General features: G+C 51.4%; 1 protein-coding gene across 15 annotated transcripts in view; it reads right to left on the bottom strand.

Annotated features, from left to right (window-relative positions):
* Positions 1-9,477: 9,477 nt before the first annotated feature.
* Positions 9,478-23,597, bottom strand: part of ANKS1A (ankyrin repeat and sterile alpha motif domain containing 1A) — a 191,712-nt gene continuing 177,592 nt past the window's right edge. For 4 of the 15 annotated variants that reach the window (XM_082345045.1, XM_082345046.1, XM_082345044.1 and 1 more), the window contains 11 exons: positions 20,669-20,767; positions 19,686-19,838; positions 19,463-19,570; positions 18,218-18,382; positions 17,271-17,396; positions 16,954-17,025; positions 16,720-16,806; positions 16,046-16,183; positions 14,455-14,625; positions 14,201-14,299; positions 12,096-13,612 (listed from right to left, as the gene is read on the bottom strand). In XM_082345045.1, the coding sequence (XP_082201171.1) occupies positions 13,493-13,612; positions 14,201-14,299; positions 14,455-14,625; positions 16,046-16,183; positions 16,720-16,806; positions 16,954-17,025; positions 17,271-17,396; positions 18,218-18,382; positions 19,463-19,570; positions 19,686-19,838; positions 20,669-20,767 (1,338 nt within the window). In that variant the 3' untranslated portion in view covers positions 12,096-13,492. Of the gene's footprint in view, positions 12,076-12,095; positions 13,616-14,200; positions 14,300-14,454; positions 14,626-16,045; positions 16,184-16,719; positions 16,807-16,953; positions 17,026-17,270; positions 17,397-18,217; positions 18,383-19,462; positions 19,571-19,685; positions 19,839-20,668; positions 20,768-23,597 lie in introns of those variants that run through there. The other 11 variants (XM_082345038.1, XM_082345041.1, XM_082345042.1 and 8 more) reach the window with 8 other exon arrangements.

The raw sequence follows: 23,597 nt of genomic DNA, 5'->3' as shown, positions 1-23,597 counted from the left end.
CTGTTAACCTTATGGTGATTCCCTTGTATGTTATTTGTTGCTTTTCCCTTGCTGCTTTTAATATTTTTTCTTTGTATTTAATTTTTGATAGTGTGATTAATATGTGTCTTGGCATGTTTCTCCTTGGATTTATCCTGTATGGGACTCTCTGCGCTTCCTGGTCTTGATTGACTATTTCCTTTCCCATATTAGGGAAGTTTTCAACTAAAATCTCTTCAAATATTTTCTCAGTCCCTTTCTTTTTCTCTTCTTCTTCTGGGACCCCTATAATTTGAATGTTGGTGCATTTAATGTTGTCCCAGAGGTCTCTGAGACTGTCCTCAATTCTTTTCATTCTTTTTTCTTTATTCTGCTCTGTGATAGTTATTTCCACTATTTTATCTTCCAGGTCACTTATCCATTCTTCTGTCTCAGTTATTCTGCTATTGATTCCTTCTAGAGAATTTTAAATTTCATTTATTGTGTTGTTCATCATTGTTTGATTGCTCTTTATTTCTTCTAGGTCCTTGTTAAACCTTTCTTGTATTTTCTCCATTCTATTTCCAAGATTTTGGATCATCTTTACTATCATTACTCTGAATTCTTTTTCAGGTAGACTGCCTATTTCCTCTTCGTTTGGTCTGGTGGGTTTTTACCTTGCTCCTTCATCTGCTGTGTATTTGTCTGTCTTCTCATTTTGCTTAACTTACTGCATTTGGGGTCTCCTTTTCGCAGGCTGCAGGTTCGTAGTTCCCGTTGTTTTGGTGTCTGCTCCCAGTGGGTAAGGTTGGTTCAGTGGGTTGTATAGGCTTTCTGGTGGAGGGTACTGGTGCCTGTGTTCTAGTGGATGAGGCTGGATCTTGTCTTTCTGGTGGGCAGGACTGCATCTGGTGGTGTGTTTTGGGGTGTCTGTGAACTTATTATGATTTTAGGCAGCCTCTCTGCTAATGGGTGGGGTTGTGTTCCTGTCTTGCTAGTTATTTGGCATGGGGTATCCAGCACTGGAGCTTGCTGGTCGTTGGGTGGAGCTGGGTCTTAGTGTTGATATGGAGATCTCTGGGAGAACTCATGCCAATTGATATTACATGGGGCCAGGAGGTCTCTGGTGGACCAGTGTCCTGCAGTTGGCTCTCCCACCTCAGAGGCTCAGGCCTGACACCCAGCCGGAGCACCAAGACCCTGTCAGCCACATGGCTCAGAAGAAAAGGGAGAAAAAAAAAAAGAAAGAAAAAAATAATAAAATAAAATAAAATAAATAAAGTTATTAAGATAAAAAAATATATTATTAAAATTAAAAATGTAGTAAAAAAAAAAAAAAAGAAAGAAGAGAACAACCAAACCAATAAACAAATCCACCAATGATAACAAGCACTAAAAACTATACTAAAACAAAACAAAACAAAATGGACACACAGAACCCTAGGACAAATGGTAAAAGCAAACCTATACAGACAAAAATCACACAAAGAAGCATACACATACACACTCACAAAAAGAGAAAAGGGAAAAAAGAATTATATATGTGTGTGTACACACACACACACATATATGTAAAGGAAGAGTCAACCAAATCAATAAACAAATCTACCAATGATAATAGGCTCTAAATACTAAACTAAGATAAACATAAAACCAGAAACAAATTAGATGTAGAAGGCAAACCACAAGTCTACAGTTGCTCCCAAAGTCCACTGCCTCAATTTTGGGATGATCGTGGTCTATTCAGGTATTCCACAGATGCAGGTACATCAAGTTGATTGTGGAGATTTAATCTGCTGCTCCTGAGACTGCACAGAGAAATTTCCCTTTCTCTTCTTTGTTCGCACAGCTCCTGGGGTTCAGCTTTGGATTTGGCCCGGACTCTGCGTGTAGGTCGCCTGAGGGCATCTGTTCTTCGCTCAGACAGGATGGGGTTAAAGGAGCAGTTGATGAGGGGACTCTGGCTCACTCAGGCCGTGGGGAGGGAGGGGTACAGAATGCGGCAGCAGAGGCTGGCGTGACGTTGCACCAGCCTGAGGCACGCCGTGCGTTCTCCCGGGGAAGTTGTCCCTGGATCATGGGACCCTGGCAGTGGTGGGCTGCACAGGCTCCGGGAGGGGAGGTGTGGATAGTGACCTGTGCTTGCACACAGGCTTTTTGGTGGCTGCAGCAGCAGCCTTAGTGTTTCATGCCTGTCTCTGGTGTCCACGCTGATAGCCGCGGCTCGTGCCCGTGTCTGGAGCTCGTTTAGGCGATGCTCTGAATCCCCTCTCCTCGTGCATCCCGAAACAATGGTCTCTTGCCTCTTAGGCAGGTCCAGACTTTTTCCCGGACTCCCTCCCGGCTAGCTGTGGCGCACTAGCCCCCTTCAGGCTGTGTTCACGCAGCCAACCCCAGTCCTCTCCCTGGGATCCGACCTCTGAAGCCCGAGCCTCAGCTCCCAGCCCCCACCTGCCCCAGCGGGTGAGCAGACAAGCCTCTCGGGCTGGTGAGTGCTGGTTGGCACCAGTCCTCTGTGTGGGAATCTCAGCTTTGCCCTCCCCACCCCTGTTGCTGCGCTCTCCTCCATGGCTCCAAAGCTTCCCTCCCTGCCCACCACTGTCTCCACCAGTGAAGGGTCTTCCTAGTGTGTGGAAACTTTTCCTCCTTCACAGCTCCCTCCCACTGGTGCAGGTCCCATCCCTATTCTTTTGTCTCTGTTTTTCCTTTTTTCTTTTGCCCTACCCAGGTACGTGGGGAGTTTCTTGCCTTTTGGGAAGTCTGAGGTCTTCTGCCAGTGTTCAGTAGGTGTTCTGTAGCAGTTGTTCCACATGTAGATGTATTTCTGATATATTTGTGGGGAGGAAGGTGATCTCCACGTCTTACTCCTCCACCATCTTGAAGGTTCCCCCCCCCTCCCTTTTTTAATAGCCCTGGTGATTATACTGGGCTGTTCTAGATAATCCAGGATAAGACCCTTGATTTTAATCACACTTGTATCTTCTGCCACATAAGGTAACATATTCACAGGTTCTGTTGATTAATTGGGATGTGGACATCTTTAGGGAGCTATTACTCACCCTCTATTTCCGTTTTTCTGAGTGTTTTAAAAATCCTGAATGGGTGTTTGTCAAATTTTTCTGCATCAGTTGGTAAGATAATGTGATTTTTCTTCTTTAGCTTATTAATATGTTGGATTATATGGATTGATCTTCAAATATTGGTCAGCCTTGCAGCCCTGGAATGAACTTTACTTGGTTATGATGTATAATTCTTTTTATTTATATCTGAATTCTATTAGCTAATATTTTGTTACAAATTTTTTTGTGTCTACATTCATGAGAGCAGTATTGGTCTATAGTTTTCTTTCTTTGTATTTCCTTTGTTGGTCTTGGCATCAGGGTAATATTAGCTTATAGAATAAATGAATTAGGAAGCATTCGTATGCTTCTGTTTACTGAAACAGATTGTGTAGAATTGGTATTAATTATTCTTTAAACATTTGGTAGAATTCTTCAGTGAAATCATCTGGGCTTAGAGTTTTTTTTTAAATTATGGATTCAATTTTTACAGTGCTACTCAAATTATCTATTTCACATTGGGTGAGTTGTGATAGTGTATGTTTTTTGAGGAACTGTTCTATTTAGTCTAAGTTGTTAAATTTACATGTTTAGACTTAGTGCATAGTGTTCTATTATCCTTCTGATGTCTGCAGGGTATGTAGAAGTAGCCATTGTTTTATACCTGATATTGGTAATCTGTCTTCTCTCTCTCTCTCTCTTTTTTTCTTTGTCAGTTTAGCTACAGTTTTGTGAATTTTATTGATCATATCATAAAAGAAGCTCTCTGTTTTATTGATTTTTTCCTACTTCCTGTTTTCATTTTCATTTATTTCTGCTTTTATCTTTATTATTTCCTTCCTTCTCCTTGCTTTGTGTTTATTTTGCTCTTTTTTTTTGAGGTTCTTGAGGGTAGAAGCCTAGATTACTGATTTAAGACTTTTCCTCTTTCCCAGTGTATGCATTTATTGCTATGAATTTCCTTCTCAGCACTACATTACCTTGTCCCACAAATTTGGGTATGTTGTATGTTCATTTTCATTCAGTTTAATATTTATTTTGATTCCCCTTGAGATTTATTTCTCTTTGACTCATGGATTACCTAGAAGTGTGTTATTTCCAAGTGTTTTAGAGAATTTTCTGGTATCTTTGTTATTGATTTCTACTTTGATTCTATTGTGGTTCAGGAACACACTGTGTATTATTTTAATTCTTCTAAATTTGTTGAGGTTTATTTTTGGCCCAGGATATGGTCTATCTTGGTATATGTTCCTTGGGCACTTGGAAAAAAAAATGTTCATCCTGCTGTTGTTGGCCAAAGTGTTCTATACTGTCAGTGAGATCCTGTTGGTTGATGGTGTTGAGTTCTTCTGTATCCTTGCTGATATTCTCTCTAGTTGTTCTACCAGCTGTTGACAGAGTTTCTAACTGAGTTGAATCTCCAGCTCTATTTGTTGGATTGATATTAGTCTGCTTAGGCTGCCGTAACAATATACTGTAGAAATTTATTTCTCACAGTTCTGGAGGCTGGAAAGCCCCAGATCAAGGTCTAGCAGGGTCATTTTCTGGTGAGGACTCTCTTCCTGACTTGTAGACAGTCACCTTCTTGCTGTGTTTTCACATGGCCTTTCCTTGGTGCCTGTGTCTGGTGAGATTGATCTCTCTCTTTCTCTCTCTCTCTCTCTCTTCCTCTTCTTGTAAAGCCAGTAATCCTACTGAATTAGGATCTCACCCTTATGACCCAATTTAACCTTAATTACCTCCTAAACGCCCTATTTCCAAATACAGTCAAATTGGGAGTTAGGGCTTCAACATATGAATTTTGGAGGGGCACAGTTCAGTCCATAGCATTTGTGGATTTGTCTATTTCCCTTTTTAACTCAGTTTTTGCTTCACATATTTTACAGCTCTGTTGTTTGGTGCATACACATTTAGGATTGATATGTTTTCTTGGTGCATCGACCTTTTATCATTATATAGTACCCTCTTCTCTCTTATAATTTTCTTTGTTCTGAAGTCTACTTTATAAGATATTAACATAGCCACTCCTTTCTTTTGATTAATGTTTGCATTATATATCTTTTTCCATCCTTTCATTGTCAACCTGCCTATATTATTGTTATTTGAGGTGGGTTTCTTATAGATAGCATATAGTTGGCTCATGTTTTTTAATCTCCTCCAGTCTGTCTTTTAATTGATGTTTTTAGACTGTTTAAATTTTGTGTAATTATGATATGCTAGGGCTTAAGTCTGCCATTTAATTTTTTGTTTTCTAGTTATTCTGTTTTCATTTTTCTATTTTTCCTGTCTCCCTGTGAGTTACTTAAAAACATTTTAAAATTCCATTTCCATTTAACTTATAGTGTTTGTGAGTTTATCTCTTTGAATAACTCTTTTATTTAGTGTTTGCTCTAGGTATTACGTATATACATAACTCTCCACAGTCTATTGGTGTCATCATTTACCAGTTCAAGTAATGTATAGAAACCTTACCTTGTTTTATATCCCCTCATCCTCCTCATTTAAAAGATAATTGTTTTAAACATTTCCTCTACTTGCATTTCGAACGATATTAAACTGCGTTAGGATTTTGCTTCAACCATCAAACATAATTTAGAAAACTCCGTAGGAGAAGGAAAGTCCATTGTATTACCAATATTTTTGCTTCGTGTTTGTTCATCATTCCCTGATGTTCCAAGGTTCATTTCTTTCTTTCTTCACTTCCTTTCTATTTAGAAAACTTTCACCATTCTTTTAGGGTAGGTCTGCTGGTGACTAAGTTCCTTAGTTTTCCTTCATCTGAGAATGTCTTGATTCCTCTTCATTCCTGGAGAATATTTTTGCAGGGTATAGAATTCTGGGTTCACAGTTCTTTTCTTTCAGCACTGGAAAAATATCATACTACTTCCTTCTGGCCTCCACAATTCTGCTGAGAAATTCACTGTCATTCAAATTACTTTTCCCCTATAGGTAAGATGTCATTTTTTCTTTTTAAATTTTATTTATTTATTTATTTATGGCTTTGTTGGGTCCTCATTTCCGTGCGAGGGCTTTCTCTAGTTGCGGCAAGTGGGGGCCACTCTTCATCGCTGTGCGCGGGCCTCTCACTATCGCGGCCTCTCTTGTTGTGGAGCACAGGCTCCAGACGGGCAGGCTCAGCAATTGTGGCTCACGGGCCTAGTCGCTTCGCGGCATGTGGGATCCTCCCAGGCCAGGGCTCGAACCCGTGTCCCCTGCATTGGCAGGCAGACTCTCAACCACTGCGCCACCAGGGAAGCCCCTAGGTAAGATGTCATTTTTCTCTTACTGCTTTTAAGAATTTTTCCTTTGTCTTTCATTTTCAGAAATTTAATTGCGATGGTATCTTGGCATGGATTTCTTTTGGTTTATCTGGTTTGGGGTGTGCTCAGCTTCTTGATTCTGTAGGTTTGTGTCTCTTGCCAAATTTGGGAAATTTTCAGTCATTATTTCACGGAGGGCTCTTTCAGCCCCACCCTCTTTCTGTCCTTCTGGGACTCTGATGACATACATGTTTGATCTTTTGTTAGGTCCCTGAGATTCTATTCTTTTTTTTTTCTAATCTATTTTCTCTGCTCTTCCAGTTGGGTAATTTCTATTGTTCTATCCTCTAGTTTGTGGATTCTTCTCTTTCTTGTTTATTCTGCTGTTGAGCCCATCCACTGAGATCTTCATTTTTGTTATTGTGTTTGTCAAGAGCAGCCTCCTTATTGCCGGGTGATTGCAAGTTCCCCACTAGGCCTCCTCTGACACCACCCCAGTGGGTGTTGGGGCACTTTGTCACGTGGTGAGGGGGTACATCTAGGCTCCCCATTTGGCCTTTGCTGGCCTGTGAAGGGTGGGGCCACAGTTTTTTTCTGTGATGTGTGGATGGACTAGAGCAGTTCGTGTCTAAAAGCTTTCTGTCTTGTTAGGCTACCTTTTTCTGGTCCTCTGGCTAGAGAGAGCAGGCTTTTGTTTGGGCTTTGTCTGTGCCCACTGGTGTTTCTGCCACGGTTTTAATTTTACTTGTGAGAATAGGGGAAGGTCCATCTACTTGATCTTCCTGGAAATAGAAGTTCGTTTACTTTTGATAGCTATTGTCAAGTTGTCCTTTGTTACATGTGGTGCAGACATTATTTTCAGTTGTTTTTTTAATTGTGCATTTTGCTTTGCAGAACTATTTGATTTTTATATAGTTGAATATATTAATCCTTAAGAAAATGGACTCAGATTATGTAACATGTTTGGGAAGACTTTTCTCATACCAAGATTATGAAAAAGTCTCTCATTTTCTTCTATCAATAGCTTTGTTGGGGGTTAATTTTTTTTTTTCATTTAAATATGTGAACCATCTGGAATTTATTTTGGTATAAGTAGGAATAGAAATGTCCCTGCACCGTTCCCACCACCCCCATGGCTACCTGCTTGTCCCAACTCCATTTACTGAATAATAAATATTTTATGGTGTTAGGGAAATTCTTTAATTTGGTACATGCCTGTTTATAACAGTGTTCCTAATAGCCAAGTCCCGAAAAAAGCAGTCACAGAGTTGCAGGGGGTGTGCTGCGCACTGGAGTTGGACCCCCTGCCCCCGTGGCTGTTGGTTGGTAACGGCCGGTGCTGTGAGTTGGTGATACTGAAAGGTCAGCCAGCCCGTCCACTGGGCTTCAGGGGACCTAGACTCTCGCAGGGTCGGAAGCCAGAGGTGCCGAGGCCGACAAGAGGGCGTCCAGAGCTGCCCTAGAAAGTGCTCCCGTGGGCAGAGCTCCACCTCCTCAGTGGCCTGGTCACTCAGCCTTCCGTCCTGACACCCCCGCTGCCCGGGTGCCTGGGCTATGGAGCATCTGTGAAGCGGGGCGAGGGGAGGAGCCCTGGTCCGTGTGCACTGCACCATCCGCTCTACGACACGACCCGACTCCTGGCGGCTGCTTCCGCCTCCAGGTCCCGAGGAGGCCGGTGTGTAGACGCACTGAGCACAGCGAGTCAGAGGGGATGGGGAGGCAAGGGGTGGAGACAGGCTGGACCGATGCCGTCCTGTGGGACGTGTCCTGTCCACCCCTGCTGTGAGGCCGCCCCACACAGTCCTCCCGCCACTCCCTTCTGTCCTGCTCCGGCTCCCACTCGGTCAGGTGCAGCGTGCCTGCGGCCCGGATGGCAGGCCCGGGCGCCCAACGGGAACTGGTCTGTCTCCCCCACCCAGCGGGCCCCCAAGGTGGGATCAGCACTGCAGTCCTGGGGTTGGGCAGAGCGAGTCACACCTGACGCTGGTGAGTGATGCCAGAAGGGATCGTGAAGGTGGCAGTGTGTCCCACCCGGTACCCTTTCCTGAGGAACGGTGACTCCAATTATGACCAAACCTCCTCTCTTGCTGTAACGTTTCTTCTGCTTAAGAAATTGGTGCTAAAGCCAGGGGGCAGAGGGGGGTGGGTGAGGATGATGCCCCCGCCCCGTCTAGGACGTGAGGCCCTCCACCGGCCCTCAGTCTCCTTTCCCAGTTTCAATGCAGTTTGGCCTGAGAAGCCCAAGTCGGAAGAAGCTGGGTATTGGTCCTCTCTCCACCTAATTAGCTGGCTGGCTAAGAGAAAATCATTTCCCTGTTCTGGGCCTTGGTTTCTTCATAAATACAGTTGGGTACTGGGTGAGAATCAGTGCTTTTCTTGTAAAGCCCTTTAACAAATGGAATATTTCACAGAAACTCATGAGTAAGAGTGTGCAGAATTCGGCAGCTCAGGTTGAAGCAGGAGTGTGACGAGGGGCTCTGAGGATAGCTTGACACCACCGGACTAGATGGTTTCTAGGGGCCTCTCCAGCTGGCCCTGGGCAGGCGTTTTAACCTCTCTGAGCCTCGGTTTTCTTTTCTATAGAGACAGTACCCAGCTAGGTGTGAGGGCTGATGGGGCGGGTTGCCTGTAAAGCTGCCAGCAGGGTTTGGAACACGGGTGCTCCACCAACGACAGGGATGTCAGTGTTATTTGTGCCTTTCCAACCCTCCTTTGAATAGCAGCCCAGGCACCACCCGCTCCGGTTCTTCGAGCACCGCATCCCTCCCAGTCCCCACAGCCCGGGACTGTCTGATGGGTCTCACGGTGTGGCTTTGGGCTGGTAGCTAGTTGTGTCTGTTTAAAACTTAACCTCCACAGTCAAACTGAGTTCCTGAAGGGAGCCTCTCCTTCCGTAGCTCTCAGTCCCCACACTGCCTTGTACACCGACATTCAATAAATATCTGTGGGTGACCAGCCCAGGCCAGGATGTGGCCCCTGCCTGGTGTTCAGACCGAGGAGGGGCAGGTGAATTGCAGGGCCCCTGCACTGGAGCAGGGTTAACGATGACTAGAGAGGGCTGGACGGAGCGGAATCCCCAAACTTGTCCCAGCCAAACAGCGGATCCTTGTTACCGCCCTGGAGCCGGCGGCTGGCCTGTGCCTGCACTTCTGCCGGAAAACAATCAAGAAACTTTCCAACTCAGACTCCACAAAGTAAGGTTGGTTTCATGTCGCTTCTCATTTATTAATTCAGTCTGTTCTAAGTTGTACAGTTACGAAAATAACAAAACCAAAGCCGAAAGCCCAGGAATATTTACACTCTCTCTCGTGTAGTGAGGTCAGTCTATGTTGTTGCACAGATCGGTTATGTTTGGTACCACAAGATGTCTGTAATTTAGACAAAATTGGACAGAGTAACAATTATATGTACAGTAAAATAAAAGGGGAAGTCATTCAAGTATCAAAATACAGAGACAAAGATTAAATAACGTTTTATTACAATTCAGTCCCATTGCCACACCATTAGCAACACCACTTTGTGAACTGCGTCTGAGAGTCGTCCTGCAGGCCCGGGCATCACAACACAGGCCGAGGGCAGACCAGTCTGCTCAGCCCGAGACTTCTCCGGGGACTCCCCAGAGTCGAAGCTGGGGGCCCCGGGGGGATGCGAGCGTTGCAAACGCAGAGCCTGTCGAAGGGAAGCCCTGCTCGGAGTAGCTGCAAGCAGAAGGGCGGAGCAGAGAGCCTGTGGCCGGGCAGGTACTGACCTATCTCAAGTCCCACCTGAACGGCCTGCACAGTTCAGAACGGGGCTGCCACACCGCGGGGCTTGTGCTCACGTGCAGAAGCAGGACTTCTCTCCACGTGAAGCCTGTCCTGGTGTTAAAATTTTTCTTTCTAGGGGAGGGAGAGTACCTGTCCCGGAGGAGGAGTAAAAAAGAAATATCTAGTCCCTTCCTTTCTTGGCTATTGAGAAATAAACCAAGCTCAAAACAAAATCCAGAGCCAGAGCAGATCAGCCAAGGCTTTCCAACATGAAACACCCTGAATAAATAAAGAAGATATAGCAGCTTCAAGGGGAGGAGACACCTACCTATGACTTAAAAACAAAAAGACAGCTTGAGGAACTCATCGTAGTGTCTACAGTTTTCTTAATGGACCCACCACCCACCAAGAGAGGGCTGCTTAGAGGAGACCGGCCTTCCTCAGGAGGAAGAGGGCACAGCACTCGCACTGCAGCAGGAGCCGCGGTTTACCCACCCAGCTTGGGGTTCCTCGTCCATACCTGGAAGGAAGTAGGGGCTGAATACTGCTCAGTGGAAGCCAACGGGCCCTGGAAGCAGCAGGACGTGAAGTCAGACTTCCCGGTATCGAGGTCCTTGTTTAGTACCGAGAAGGGCAGGATCAGTGAGAGGGGATGTGACTCCCCAGGCCTGCGGTGTGGACGGCTCAGCGGAAAGGAAACCCACAGGGCCCAGCCTCAGGTCAGCAGGAAGACGCGGCCCAGCTTTCCACTGCTGGCCGACCACAGGGCTGTGAAGGTGCGCCGGGGCGCTCCCTGCTCATTCACAGCCCCTGCCGGGAGAGAGAGCGGCGCTACTGAAGCCTGGACTACTGATCCTGGGACCAGATTGCACTGTGCCAGCAAAGTGGAAGGTCTGCTCGCGGCCCCGTGGGAAGAAAGGCTCTGCTCTGGAAGGTGCTGGACAGGCAGCTGACCTGGCCCAGCCTCACAGGAACAGTCCCTCTGGCTCTGCCTCTACCTCCAGGAGGAGCAATGCAACCAAAGGTGAAAAGCAAAGCCAGCCAGCAGGAGGGCTCAGGCAGCAGCAGCACCCGGACGCCAGCCTGCCCTGAAGGCCACACTCGGGGAGAATCAAACTGTCACCTGATTCAGCCTTCTCTACCCTTGGAGCCAGGGGGGAGCCCAGCAGCTGAAAGGATGACAATCAAACCGATAATTCAGAGAATCAAAGTGAGTCCTAATCACACAGACCTGATTAGACAAATCACAAATCAGCAGGCAGCCACCTCAGCCGACCTACCCATTAATGCCCAAAACAAAGCTGCTGCTTCTCCTTTCTGCCTCGACTCAGACAGTCTGAGGTCACCAGAGAGCCTGTGGCCAGGCAGCCCAGGGCAGCGCTCTGGCCACCGCCGGGTCCGAGACGGAGGAGCAGCCCAGAGCTCGGGCACCGCGACCTGCTTGTGCAACTCGGCGTGGCCCCGGACCTTCACGTTTGGAACCCCAGAAGCCTCTGCTTTTGCCAGGCGCCTCTACGGGCTGCCCCCAGCTCCAGGCGGGGACAAGAAGCCGTGCGGCTCAGAAGGAAGAGCAGCTGACTGGCAGGTCTGTCGAGCAGATTCAATTCACCCACTACCTTCTCTCAGAGCTGCCCAAGCACGCCAAGACCCCAGCCTGAGGACAGAGGCCTGCTGTCCTCTGACCCTATGGCCATTGTCTAAAGATTGGCAGTTTAACCTAGAGGGTTGAGCCAAGTGTTGAAAGTTCACTTTATAAAAAAATTTTTTTCTATTAAAAATGTTTTCTGGACAAGTCACTTCTTGGCCCTCTGGAGTTCCAGCCTCATCTGCTAGAGGCCTGGAGGGCTGCTCCGCAACCAGGGCAGGGCTCACGCGGCGAGACCTGGCGGTGGCAGGCCCAGACCATGCAGCCGCGAGGAGGTCCTACGGGCAGTAGTGGGGGCCTGCGTCTTCAAAGCTGCAGCTGAGACGGTGGTGGCAGCGGCGGCGGCGGCGGGAGCCTGCGCTCCCCACGGCTGTTTCCGCAGCACAGTTGGTTCCTCGGTGGCTCAGCTTGGCAGAAGCAAACACAACGGGGGGGGGGGGGGGGAGGAAAGGGTTAACCAAAGGGGCCTGCACAAGGTGGAGGAAGCTGAAAGGAAACACGGAAGCAGAACAGAAGGTCCCTTACAGCCTCCCCTGAGCACCCTCCGTGGCTCAGCGCATCTGCTTGGAAGGCACGAGGACAGGCAGGCAAGAGGACCCACCCCGGCTTGTCGACTTGGGTTTCAACTCATAAAGCAACCGCTGCAACTTACTGGCTCTCCTACTGGGCCACGCTACGTGCACAGTGCTTCTTCCCACGGAAACTGCGGCTCTCCTCTCCCGCCATCTAAGCTGACCTGCCCTCACGCAAGAACGTGGGCCTTTTGAAAGCCTCAACTCCACCATCCTAGCTGCTGAACTGCTTTGAGGTGATGGACTCCTTCTCAGGAGTCAAGAGGCTGAGGGCGGTCGATCAGGGAAGGGACCGGGTGCCAGCTGACTATCTCTGGTCCCCACATCGTGGAGAAGCATCAGAAAGCTCCTGGAGGACAACGGATGTTGCTCGGCCCAGGTCCCTGTCCTTGAGCAGCTCCGTTCTGAGGGAAGAAGGTGCACGGTGTATGCAGGGCACTGGCCTCCCTCCTGCTGGCTCCTACAGGAAGGCCTTCCTCTTCCTCGAGCCAGACTCCATAGCCAGCCGGGGACTCCCCGGCGAAGACGTGAGGAGCCATCCCATTCCTTGCAGCGCAAGACCCATCAGGACCAAGACACCTGCTGCGTGGAGCCAGCCTGTGGGTGTTCAGATGCTCAGAGCCCCATGCTTTGGAGTCAGGCATGTGCCCTAGGACCTGGCACAGACCCTGGGCCCTCACAGAAAGAGGTCTGACCCTGGTCAAGCCACATCGCTGAGGGTCTCACAGGGGGAGGCCAGCAGCTTAGAGCAGAGGATAAAGGGATGGGCCGCAGGCCAGCTGTTAGCAGAGTGCAAGGGGATTCTGGCCCCACGTGGTCACAGTGGTTGGTTGTGTCAGGAAAGGTGCAGTTAGCTCTTGGCAACGGCACCCAGCCGTGGCTCGGAAGACGGGAGAGGAGAGCCAACAGGGAGCCCAGGCCGATCAGAGGGAGCAGCCTCCAGTGCCGTGTGGACTCTGCTTGGAGACTGCGCCCACCTCAGGATCCACAGTGCCCGCCCACTGAGGCCCTCTTGGTGCCCACCTCAAAGGCAACTTGCCCCCCCGCCAAGCTGTCCTCGCCCAAGGGGGGAATTCACAGTGTCCGGTGGTGTTAGGTGCGAGCTGAGAGTGTGCAGTGTCTAAAGCTGCCGCCCCGGGAGGAGAGGTCCCAGTGGGGGTGGGACCTTGGCGTCAGCAGCTGGAAGGAGAGTTGAGAAGAGCAGAAAGACGGACGGCAAGGCACATGAGACTAGTGGAGACGGGGTGGGTGCTTAGAAGATAGTGGTCTCATACTTGGTGCTGAGGCTCCGCTTAGAGTCTGGTTTGGGGTCCACAACCCAGGAGACGCTGGCATGGGACTGGGCATCTGGGTCCATATCAGGTGGTTCCAGCTGCTGAGGAAGAGGGTGAAGAGTCAGAGGGAGCGCTGCACCTGGGCCAGGGGTCAACAGGGCCCGCTGTCCCCCGCCTCCCGGGCCATGCTGGCGTCAGTACCCCATGGGGGCAGCCCTGTTCTCCTCAGCCAAAGAGCAAGCTCCCTGGGGTGGGGTGGCAGAAGGGGCACCTTCCCTGGAGCATCACGGGAGGGCCGCCTCTGAGCTCTCCAGGGGCAACTTCTCCTGGGGGTTTCTTGGAGCTGCTCAGTTAAAGGAGCCTTGCCCTACCTGAGCATCGAGCACTAAGCCCCAAAGCAGTTCTCGGTGGCAGGAAGGGGGTAAGGGGTTTGGAAACCCCAAACCTCGGGTCCCTCTGGCAGGGCCAGAGAGCTCACCCCGGGCAAGACCACAGTGGGCACCCGCGAGCTCTGGAGAGGAGGACATACGGCAGAGAAACAGAGGCTACAGCACAGACAGGGATGGTGGGACGGCAGCTCAGGAAAGACGGGCATGCAGGCAGGGCCGGGGGCGGGCACCAGAGTCTCAGAGAGCTCACGGTCACTTCGGGGAGACTGACACACAGACAGCAGGAGGTGCAGAGACCTTGACTCCAGGACTAACAGACGGCAGCGGGAGGTAAGAAGGACGATGGGTGGGGCAGGTGTGACAGTAACAACAGCGACTATCAGGGGGCAGCGGCACCTGGGGTGCAGAGCAAAGCAGACACAGACACGGGGTGGCGTTACGGAGGCCGGCTCGCACAGGCCCGTGTCCTGAGGGGCCGGCCACCTGAAGCGTGAGAAGACCCTCCTTGCGCCCGCTCCACCCCGAGCCCTCAAATCCCGGGGCCCACGTACTGCTGACTTCCTCATGCCGACCCGAGGCTTAGGCACCGGTTTGGAAGATTTTGTTTCGATCATCTCGGCAGCAGAGGCCCCCATCGGCCTAGACTTCTGGGCCTGTAGGGCCAGCTGATAGGCCACCTCGAACGCCTGCCCCAGCGTCAGGATGATCTCATAGGTCAGGTTCTGGGAGAAAACAGCACAACGTGAGAGATGGGATGGAGGAACCACTGCCTCTAACACCTGCCCTGGCCTCATGCGCCTGAGCACAGGCCCAGGCAGCATCGCACAGGTAACAAGAGTGCAGGGAATCTGCTGGAACGCTTGCTTTGAAAGCAGAAGTTTGTCCCGAGGTGACTGATACATTAGGGAACAATCTGAACAAAACACACATTTTGTGTTTCCTCATGTGTGATTTCATTGGAGAGAAACACGAGGCGAATGCAAAGACTCCCCTGCTGACCCCCGTTGCCTGGGAATACACAGCAAACGGGCCACCCCCACCTGGCAGCTCAACTTCCTATGGGACCCACCCCTGACAGTAACAATCAAGCGGCAGCTCTTCCCAGGGCCACCCGGCTCGCGCCCTCCCCTCCATCTGTGCACCCCTCTGTCCTCTATTCCTTCTCTTTCTCTCTCCCTCTGGCACACAGGCTGGCAGGAGGCACATGCTTCCACAAGCCGACTTCGGGTCCTTCTCAAGGCAGAGCGCCATGTTTATGTAGCATTTATGTATTTCTTAACCATTTAACATGGATAAAATGGTGTGGGTGTTCGTATTAGGTTCCTGAGGGCTGTACCCCCTGCCTCATCTCCCCATGAGCCTTGGTGCTTCCCGTGTGGTTTCAGGGCGTGGTGCTCTCTAGGAGCACAGACGCCACGTTACAGCAGAACTGACTGATGCGGGAAGATGAGCTACAGGTAAGAGTACCGGGAAGGATGTGTCCTGGGAGGATTTCCTCATTTCACCTTCAGAACAACCCCGTGAAGTCAGTTACACTCTATCCCCTTTGCGCAGACGAGGAGCCGGGGTCACACGGCTAGCTAGTGGCAGAGCCAGGAGGCTGCAAGCACAGAGCTCCTGGGCAAGGCCGGGAAGACCCTGGAACCAGCTACTCTCACGGGGGCAGCAGGGACCTGGACAAAGGCCCTGTCTCAGGGCAGCCACCAAGGTCACTCATCCACTCCCTGTGGGCAGCGTGTGTGACAGCTCCCCTCAGCCCAGCAGCGCCAGAACCCCGCCTAAGCTGGGATCTGGGGGAAGAAAACTTACTGTCCCCAGGAGGGAGGTGGAGGGCTTTTCAGGGAGATGGCCCAGCTGGAGGGCGGGAATTAGGATGGATGGTCGACCAAGAGCCCAGGGAGATGAAGCCTTGGCTGACCTGACAGACACGCAGCCAGACGCAGGAAAGCCTCTGTCACTAGAACCCTGGACAAGCCACTGTCGTCCTGTGTGCTTTAGTCTCAGTGCCAGATAAAGGGGGCTGGAGTGATGTTCATTCTTGAACAGACCTTTGCTAAGTGCCAGCCAGGTGCCAGGACCCACTGCACTGGGGCTGTTGCAGCACAGGACCCCCCACCGTGCCCAGCTGCGGACTCCACCCACCACGTCCACCGTGCTGAAAACGTGGCAATAGTGGTGGCTGGTCTGCAGGTCCTTGGTGATGTAGGCGAAGGTACAGAGGTCCTCCGGGTCCTGGGCTGCACAGGAAATGTTCCGGATCTCGTGCTCTGCGATGACGTTCTGCGGGGAAAGCAGGGTCTGGAATTCCTGGGCTCCCTGAGGGCACACCCCAGTCCCTTCACCATTGCCACCTTCCTATCCCATCCTAGCGTCAGCCAAACGCCACTTCCCCCATCTCTTCGGGGTGGGGGTGGCATCTCACCTTGTCTGATTTAGGGTTGGGGTCTCCACCCTTGACCATGGCAACTGAGGGGGCAAATGTTCACACCCAGCCCACTCTGCTCTCCAGGGTGGGGTCCCAAGCACAGGGCCTGGGGGTGTCCTATGCTCGCTAAGTGCATCACAGCGTTAAATGCCCGTGAGCAGATAAGTGGCCAGTGGAGCCCATGCTGGGGAAGATAAGCTGTCCCTCGGGCGGGGCCCCAGGAACCAGGATACGTGGGTGCGTGAGAGACAAGTACCTGGGCTGGGGGGGATGGAGAGGGGTACTGGGCTAGGGACCGTCTAGGGAAGATACCCAGCTAGCGGGGAGGCGGGGGGTGTGTGGGGAGGAAGGGCGCCCCCTCCCCCCTCAACAGTAGTTGTGGGAAGCACACCTTGTTGGAGGCGTCGATGAACTTGACACCTTTGTAGGTGATGGACAGGATGATGGTGGGGATCTTCTTCATGTGCTCCGTGGATTTCTACAAGAAACGGGAGGCCTGTCAACTCACCTTCTCGGGGCTAGGCCCGGCCTCCCTCAGCCGCACGCAGCGTGGCAGGGCCCCCGTGGCTGCAGGTGGTGCCGCCATCTGCCGCCTTGCGTCCTAGCCGCCCCCACGGTAACCTACCCGCATCTTGGCACAGGCGTCTTGCGTGGATTCTGTCCCTCGCAGATCTTTGATCAACATGGAACCCAGATACTGTGGGAGCGAGCAGTGGCCCGGCTTAGGAGTCCTGCGTTACCACATGGGGCCACCAGCCAATCTGGGACCACAGTCAGGGGGCTCCCTCTCCCAGTGACTCCCTTCCCCCGTCCTGGCCAGGGAGTACCCCTTCCCCCAGGTGCTGGGAGCGGCTGACGAGTGGAGAACACCACGGGGGCCCTGGGTCCGGCCGGCACGGAAAGCAGGAGACCGGCCAGGCTGGGAGGGCAGAGGCTACTCACATTGGCTTCATAACCGCAGGACTCGAAGATGAGTTTCTCCGGCTGGTGTTGCCAACTCTGCACAGGGGCATAGGGGGCAGCCAGGCTTGGGGGCCGAAGGGTCAGCTTGGCCTCTCGGTGCTCTTCCTGCAGAACACGTGGGGTCACAGGTCAGCTCGCCTGCTCAAGGGGTTCCCAGGCTCCCTCCCTGGTTCCACCTCCGGGAGCTCCAGGCCGGAGGCAGACAAGCCATTCTGATGCGCTGGGGCGGAGGTGAGGCCTGTCTATGCCAGAGAACTGGCGGAGAAGCAGGGACCTCAGCTGCCCGCCCGCCCGCGAGCAGCTCAGCAGGGAAGGCTCTGTGGTGTCTGAGATGAGTGTAGATCTGATCCTGGTGTGGGGAGTCGGGGAAGTATCCGTGGCCAGGGATACACTTTACAGGGATCCTCGTGGCAGGAGCTGGGGTGTGGGGGAGGGGTGGGAGGCCACCACGGGTCAGATGCCAGGCGATGGGGTAATTAACTAGGCTGCTGGTGGAAGGAATGGGGAGGAGGGGAAAATTCAGGAAATTTGTGACTTCCATTCCCAGCAATATGCAAATTCTCTCAATACAGAGCAACTAAAACTGCTGGACGACGTGCTTTTTAAACCTTGTAAAATTCATGGTCGTGCCTGTGGAAAGGTGAGGGGAATCCCCAGAGGCCAGAACTGAGAAGTGTGAGTCACGAGAGAAAAGGGAGCAAAGCTAGGGCTCACCCTGCGGGGACGAGGGACACCTGGCAATCTGTATCTAACAGGCCAAGACGGGGGACAAGACAAAAAGCCTGCGGTCTGTGCAAGGCAGGAGGGAGGACGGGCAAGTCGAATAAATGCGAGAGCCCTGAAAGCAGTGCCCTGAGCGGTGGGCTGGGAGCCCTGTCCTGCCAAGAGGAATGAGGGGACCCCGTCTGTGGCTCCCTCCCACCCACCTGGATCCTGAAGCGCTCCACCCGAGAGGGCGCTGCAGGGTCTTGGAGACTGTCGTGCCGCCTCCTGCCCGTGTCCCCAGAAGGCAGCAGCAGGTCAGCCGACCGGCCGGTGCAGGAGTCATTCTGGCTCAGGGGGGATGACGTCTGGGAGAGCAAGTCTTGGCACTGCAGTGGGGAGAAATCCAGGTGAGACTTGAGACTCATCAGGCCAGTCCTTAGGCTGTAGGTGTCAGCCAATCCTCGGGCTGTCAGGGCCCAGCTTGGGCAGGAGAATCAGTGAGAACGGGCACGAGCTGGAGGTCAGCACCCAGTGGGGAAACGGGCTGCTGGGCCCAGCGTGGGTACAGTCAAAGTGACCAGATTCTTCCAGCCAGGAAGCCCTGACAACCGGGTCCTGCAGGTGAGCACCCGGGTCACGAGAGCACCCTCTGGGCCTGGAGCCCCAAGGGAAAAGGGGTGGTTGTAGGGCTGGGAAGCGATCTCTAGTTTATAAAATCGCCTGTCACAACTGATCGCAGGTCCTGGGGGCACGTGACCAAATCCAAAGGTCTTTCCTAAGAAAACATAGCACTGCCGGTTGGCACCCAGAGCCCTCACAGAGAGTATGAATCAGTCTTCAGTTTCCATATCTGAATGTCAGCTGTGAGTCTGGTCCTCAGAACCAGCCTGGGCCCCAGCTTTCTCATGCGAAAGAGGAGGATAAAATAACGCCCACTTTGAGGCTGCCGTAAACGGGCTGAGGCTTGGAGCCCAGGGCCCACCCCACCCACTGGGAGCCACGCAACCTCATGGGTTTGGGGAGACTCATCCTGAACCGCAGGCTCACAGTCTGACCTGCTTTTCAGTCAGAGATTACCTGCCTTGAGCAACAAAGCATCTCTGAGGTTTTTAAAATCACAGGGATTTTCCTTCAGAAGACGGGGAGGGCCCAGGTCCCGCCATGTGTGCCATGCTTTGAATCGGGTTCATGTCAGGCTGCCCGAGAGGGGGCTCCTCTGACCCACCCCTGCCTGCCACCCCGGGTACAGCTGAACTGGACATTCAGACATGGCCCCAGCCGTCTGGGATTCGGATATTTGTTTTCCTACTTTTGCCAACATTTGGCCCCAACACTGGGAAGGGAGGGATCAGTTGCTCCTCGACTACAGAGGTGACGCTGTCTCTGAAGAATTCCCAAAGAATTCTCTTCAGTTCCTAACAACACACAGCACATACAAACATCCCTTCCCACCCGCCCCAACTCACTCTCAGCTGGGAAAACCGTGGGGGCTTCTGGGGCGGCTCCTCGTAGGGTCTGTCTGCCAGGGAGGCGATGATGCGCTTGCGATGGCCGAGCAGGTGCACCTTTAGGACCTGGGCAGGGGCAGGGAGAGGAAGGTCAGGCGGCAACTGGACCCCCAGCCCCCAGCCCTCACCCCCACGGGCCATGCTGGCAGCCCAGGGACACTCACAGCAGAGCTGTACTCACGTTGACAAGCTCCAGCTCCCAGAGGTTCTTCACAGTGTCAATGGAGCTGTAGCCACTCGACAGGAAGGAATGGACGTAGTCCTGCAGGCCCAGGGAGTCCAACCAGGAGGGCACTGACAGGGGGCTGTTCCCATCATAGCCCAGAGCCTTCACCTGTGGGGCGAGGGCAGGAGGCGGGGCTAACATTTCAGCACTTGGGACGAGGGCCCTGGGGACCACGGGGACCACGGGGACGCAGGCCGGTTCACTCAGACCACACCAGAGGCTGAGGCTGAGGCTGGGGTAGGTATGGGACAGCTCCTGAGGACCAACAAGGGGCCTGTGTCCTCAGCATCCCCGAGTCGCTCCACTCACACAGTCTTCTCTACCTCAGCTCTGGTCTTGGGCCCCATCTGGGGACTACCAGGGCACTCCAGGTCTGGGAAAGGTGCCCTATCAGGTAAGGCTAGATGGGGAGGAGGGTTTGTGGAGGCCCCTATCGTGCTCTGACAAGGTCACAGACCTGGTAGGACAAGAAAATGGTGTGTGTCTGTGAAGCGGGCGCTGGCCTCACTGCTAGGACTCATTAGTGCTTCCTGAGCTCTGGGCAAGTGGAAGAGACAAGGGGACTCTGTGCCAGCAGAGCTGAAGAGAGGCTCAGGCCTACCAGCCACAGCTCCCCAGGAGGCAGAGACTGCCTCCTCTGCTGCCCCGAGGGCCCCGGGCCTCCTGGGGAGGGCCTGGTCTCAGGCGACAGGCCAAGCCTGTGGGCACCAGGCTCCGCGCCAGGCAGATGCCTGCAGTGCCGTTCCTGATGCCGGACTAGGTCCTGACTGTCCCTAGTGCTCTGCTGGCCTTGGGATGTGGCAAAGAAGTAAACAGGATACTGTCTTCCCCGCTGGGGCTCCTGGGATGAAGGGAAGACCCCCACGGTGACCTGCACACCCCCTGAGCCCCGCCCCGCCACTGGCAAAGGCTGAGGCCGTGGAACTGTCAGTGGTCACCTTGGGCAGGGACCGCGCGGCCTGGAGCAGCTTCCGCCTGTGCTGTGCATCACTGATGCCGATTTCCCGCAGGTCTTGATCTTCCATCACATTAGGCCCCTAAGAGCAGAAAGGAGAACGTGAGGGCCTCCTGGACAAGGCCGCTGGCTCCCTCAGGGCGTCAGGTCAGCCTGTCGTGGCCCCTTGCCACGTTCTTCTCCTTCACCACAGGCACCACGAGAGAGTGAGCCCCAGGGCTCCCCGCGAGGCCAGGCCAGGCAGCAAGCAGCCTCATGCAGCAGGAAGACAAACCTTCCCAGGCTGCCCACCCAGCCCGAGCAGCTCCCAGGGCGCTGACCTGGGCTGGAGCAGGCAGGGCCGGGCACAGGCCTTGCCCACCTGAGCTGATGTGCATTTTCCCCGGAGCAGGTTTCATGGCCCCCCAAGGTGAAGAACAGGAGGACTAATCCCCAGATTCCTCACAGATGTGATTTTGTGATTTAAAGCGGCGGTGACAACCACCTTGGGCCGGCGGCAGGGGCAGGCACCCAAGAAGCCTGCCTCACCCCGAGGAGGAGAGGAGTCTCAAAGTGGGGACCTGCCTGAGAGAGGAGGGGGGGGTTGGGGCTCAGCCCACGGGGCAGTTCTCCCCAACGGAGCAGCTGAGGGCGGAGAAGCCCAGCATGGCAGTGACGACGAGGAGAATGGCTGGTGTTTGCCGCGTTCTTGCTGAGTGACAGGGACGGAGAGCTTTTCTGTGCACCATCCCATTTCAGGCTCACAACCCTGTGTTAGGTTCTACTGGAATCCTCATTTTACAGATAAGGAAACTGAGACACACAGAGGTCAGAAACGCGTCTGAGGTCACACATCTCATGGTGGAGCTAGGATTTGAGGCAGTCTGACTGTACTCGCCACTCCTAACCCCTATCATGGTGTCTTTTATTACTCACAATGGTGTCGCAAGATAGGTTTTTTCAGATTATGATACATGAAAAATCATGGGTTCTGCCGTGTCCCTCAGCCACAGTGTCCACCCCCGCCAAGGGCAACTGTTACCACTTTCCTGGATGTCCCTCCAGAGCCCAGCTGGGCACCTACACACATGTGCATGCTTCATTTTCACACAAATGTGATTGTTGTACACATTGTTCAACACCTCATTCTTAATTACTTAGTATATACAGGAGGTCACTCAGTATATGGAGACCTGTCTCTTCTTTTAAAGCTGCATAATCATCCAGATTATGGACATATTATAAATTGCTAAACGAGTTCCCTGTTGAAGGACAATTGTTTCCAATTTCTGCTTTTACAAATGGTGCTGCACAAATCTCCCTGTATGTGCATCTTTCTATGGTGGTTATCAAGAAGAGAGATTGCTGCCAAACCATTCTCAAGAGAGAAGAAGAGAGCTGGAGGTATCACAATCCCTGTCTTCAGGTTATACTACAAAGCTACAGTAATCAAAACAGTATGGCACTGGCAGACACACAGATCAATGGAACAGAATAGAGAGCCCAGAAATAAACCCATGCTTATATAGTCAATTAATCTATGACAAAGGAGGCAAGAATATACAATGGGGAAAGGACAGCCTCTTCAATAAATGGTGTTCAGAACACTGGACAGCTACCTGCAAAATAATCAAACTGGACTACTTTCTCATACCATAAAATGGATTAAAGACTTGAATGTAAGACCTGAAACTATAAAACTCCTAGAAGAAAACAAAGGCAGTACACTCTGACATCAGTGTTAGCAATATTTTTTGGATCTGTCTTCTCAGGCAAGGGAAACAAAAGCAAAAATAAACAAACAGGACTATACCAAACTAAAAAGCTTTCAGACAGTGAAGGAAACTATCAACAAAATGAAAAGGCAGCCTACTGAATGGGAGAAGATATTTGCAAACAATGTATCAGATAAAGGGTTAATATCCAAAATATACAAAGAACTCGTATAATCAACATAAAAAAACTAAACAACTTGATTAAAAAATGGGTAGAGGATCTGAACAGAAAAATTTCCAAAGACATACAGATGGCCAACAGACACATGAAGAGACGCTCAGCATCACTAATTATTAGGGAAATGCAAATCAAAACCACAGCGAGGTATCACTTCACAGCTGTTGGAATGGCTACTATCAAAAAGACAACAAGTAAGTTTTCGCAAGGATGTGGAGAAAAGGGAACTCTTGTGCCCTGTTGGTGGGATTGTAAACTGGTGCACTGACAGATGAATGAATGGTGTGGTGTATACACACACACACAGGAATAGTACTCAGCCATTAAAAAAAGAATGAAATCTTAACATTTGTGACAGTGTGGATGGGGTCTAGAGGGCATTATGCTGAGTGAAATAGAGAAAGACAAATACCATATTATCTCACTTATATGTGGACTCTGAAAAATGAAAACAGACTCATAGATACAGAGAACAAACAGGTGGTTGCCAGAGGGCAACTGGGTGAGGTGGCAGGGGGAAGAAATAGGTGAAGGGGATTAAGAGGTACAAACCTCCAGTTACAAAATAAATAAGCCAAGGGGATGTAATATATAGCATAAGGAATATGGTCAATATTGTAATAACTTTGTATGGGGATAGATGGTTACTAGACTTATTGTGATCATTTCATAATGTATGCAAATGTCAAATCACTATGTAGTACACCTGAAACTAGTATTGCATGTCAATTATATTTTGATTTAAAATTTTCAAAAAAGGATAAAAAAAAAAGAACAGAAATCGCTTGGTCAAAGCATATGTGTATTTAGAAGTCTGACAGATAGTTATACTCCCATCAGGGCAGCCCTGTGCAGAAATGGCTTATCACTGCACATTTCTTATCACAAGATCATCCCGCTCATAGATGAACTCAAGCATCTTTTCACATTTTATCTACCAAGCACTTACATAGCACTTACTGCCCTCCTCCATGTTTTCC

This window comes from Balaenoptera borealis, assembly GCF_965194805.1.
Source record: "Balaenoptera borealis genome assembly, chromosome: 12".
NCBI classification, from domain to species: Eukaryota; Metazoa; Chordata; class Mammalia; order Artiodactyla; family Balaenopteridae; genus Balaenoptera; species Balaenoptera borealis.
The sequence above is the reverse complement of the archived record's forward strand: the minus strand, read 5'-3'. Positions and strand labels throughout refer to the sequence as shown.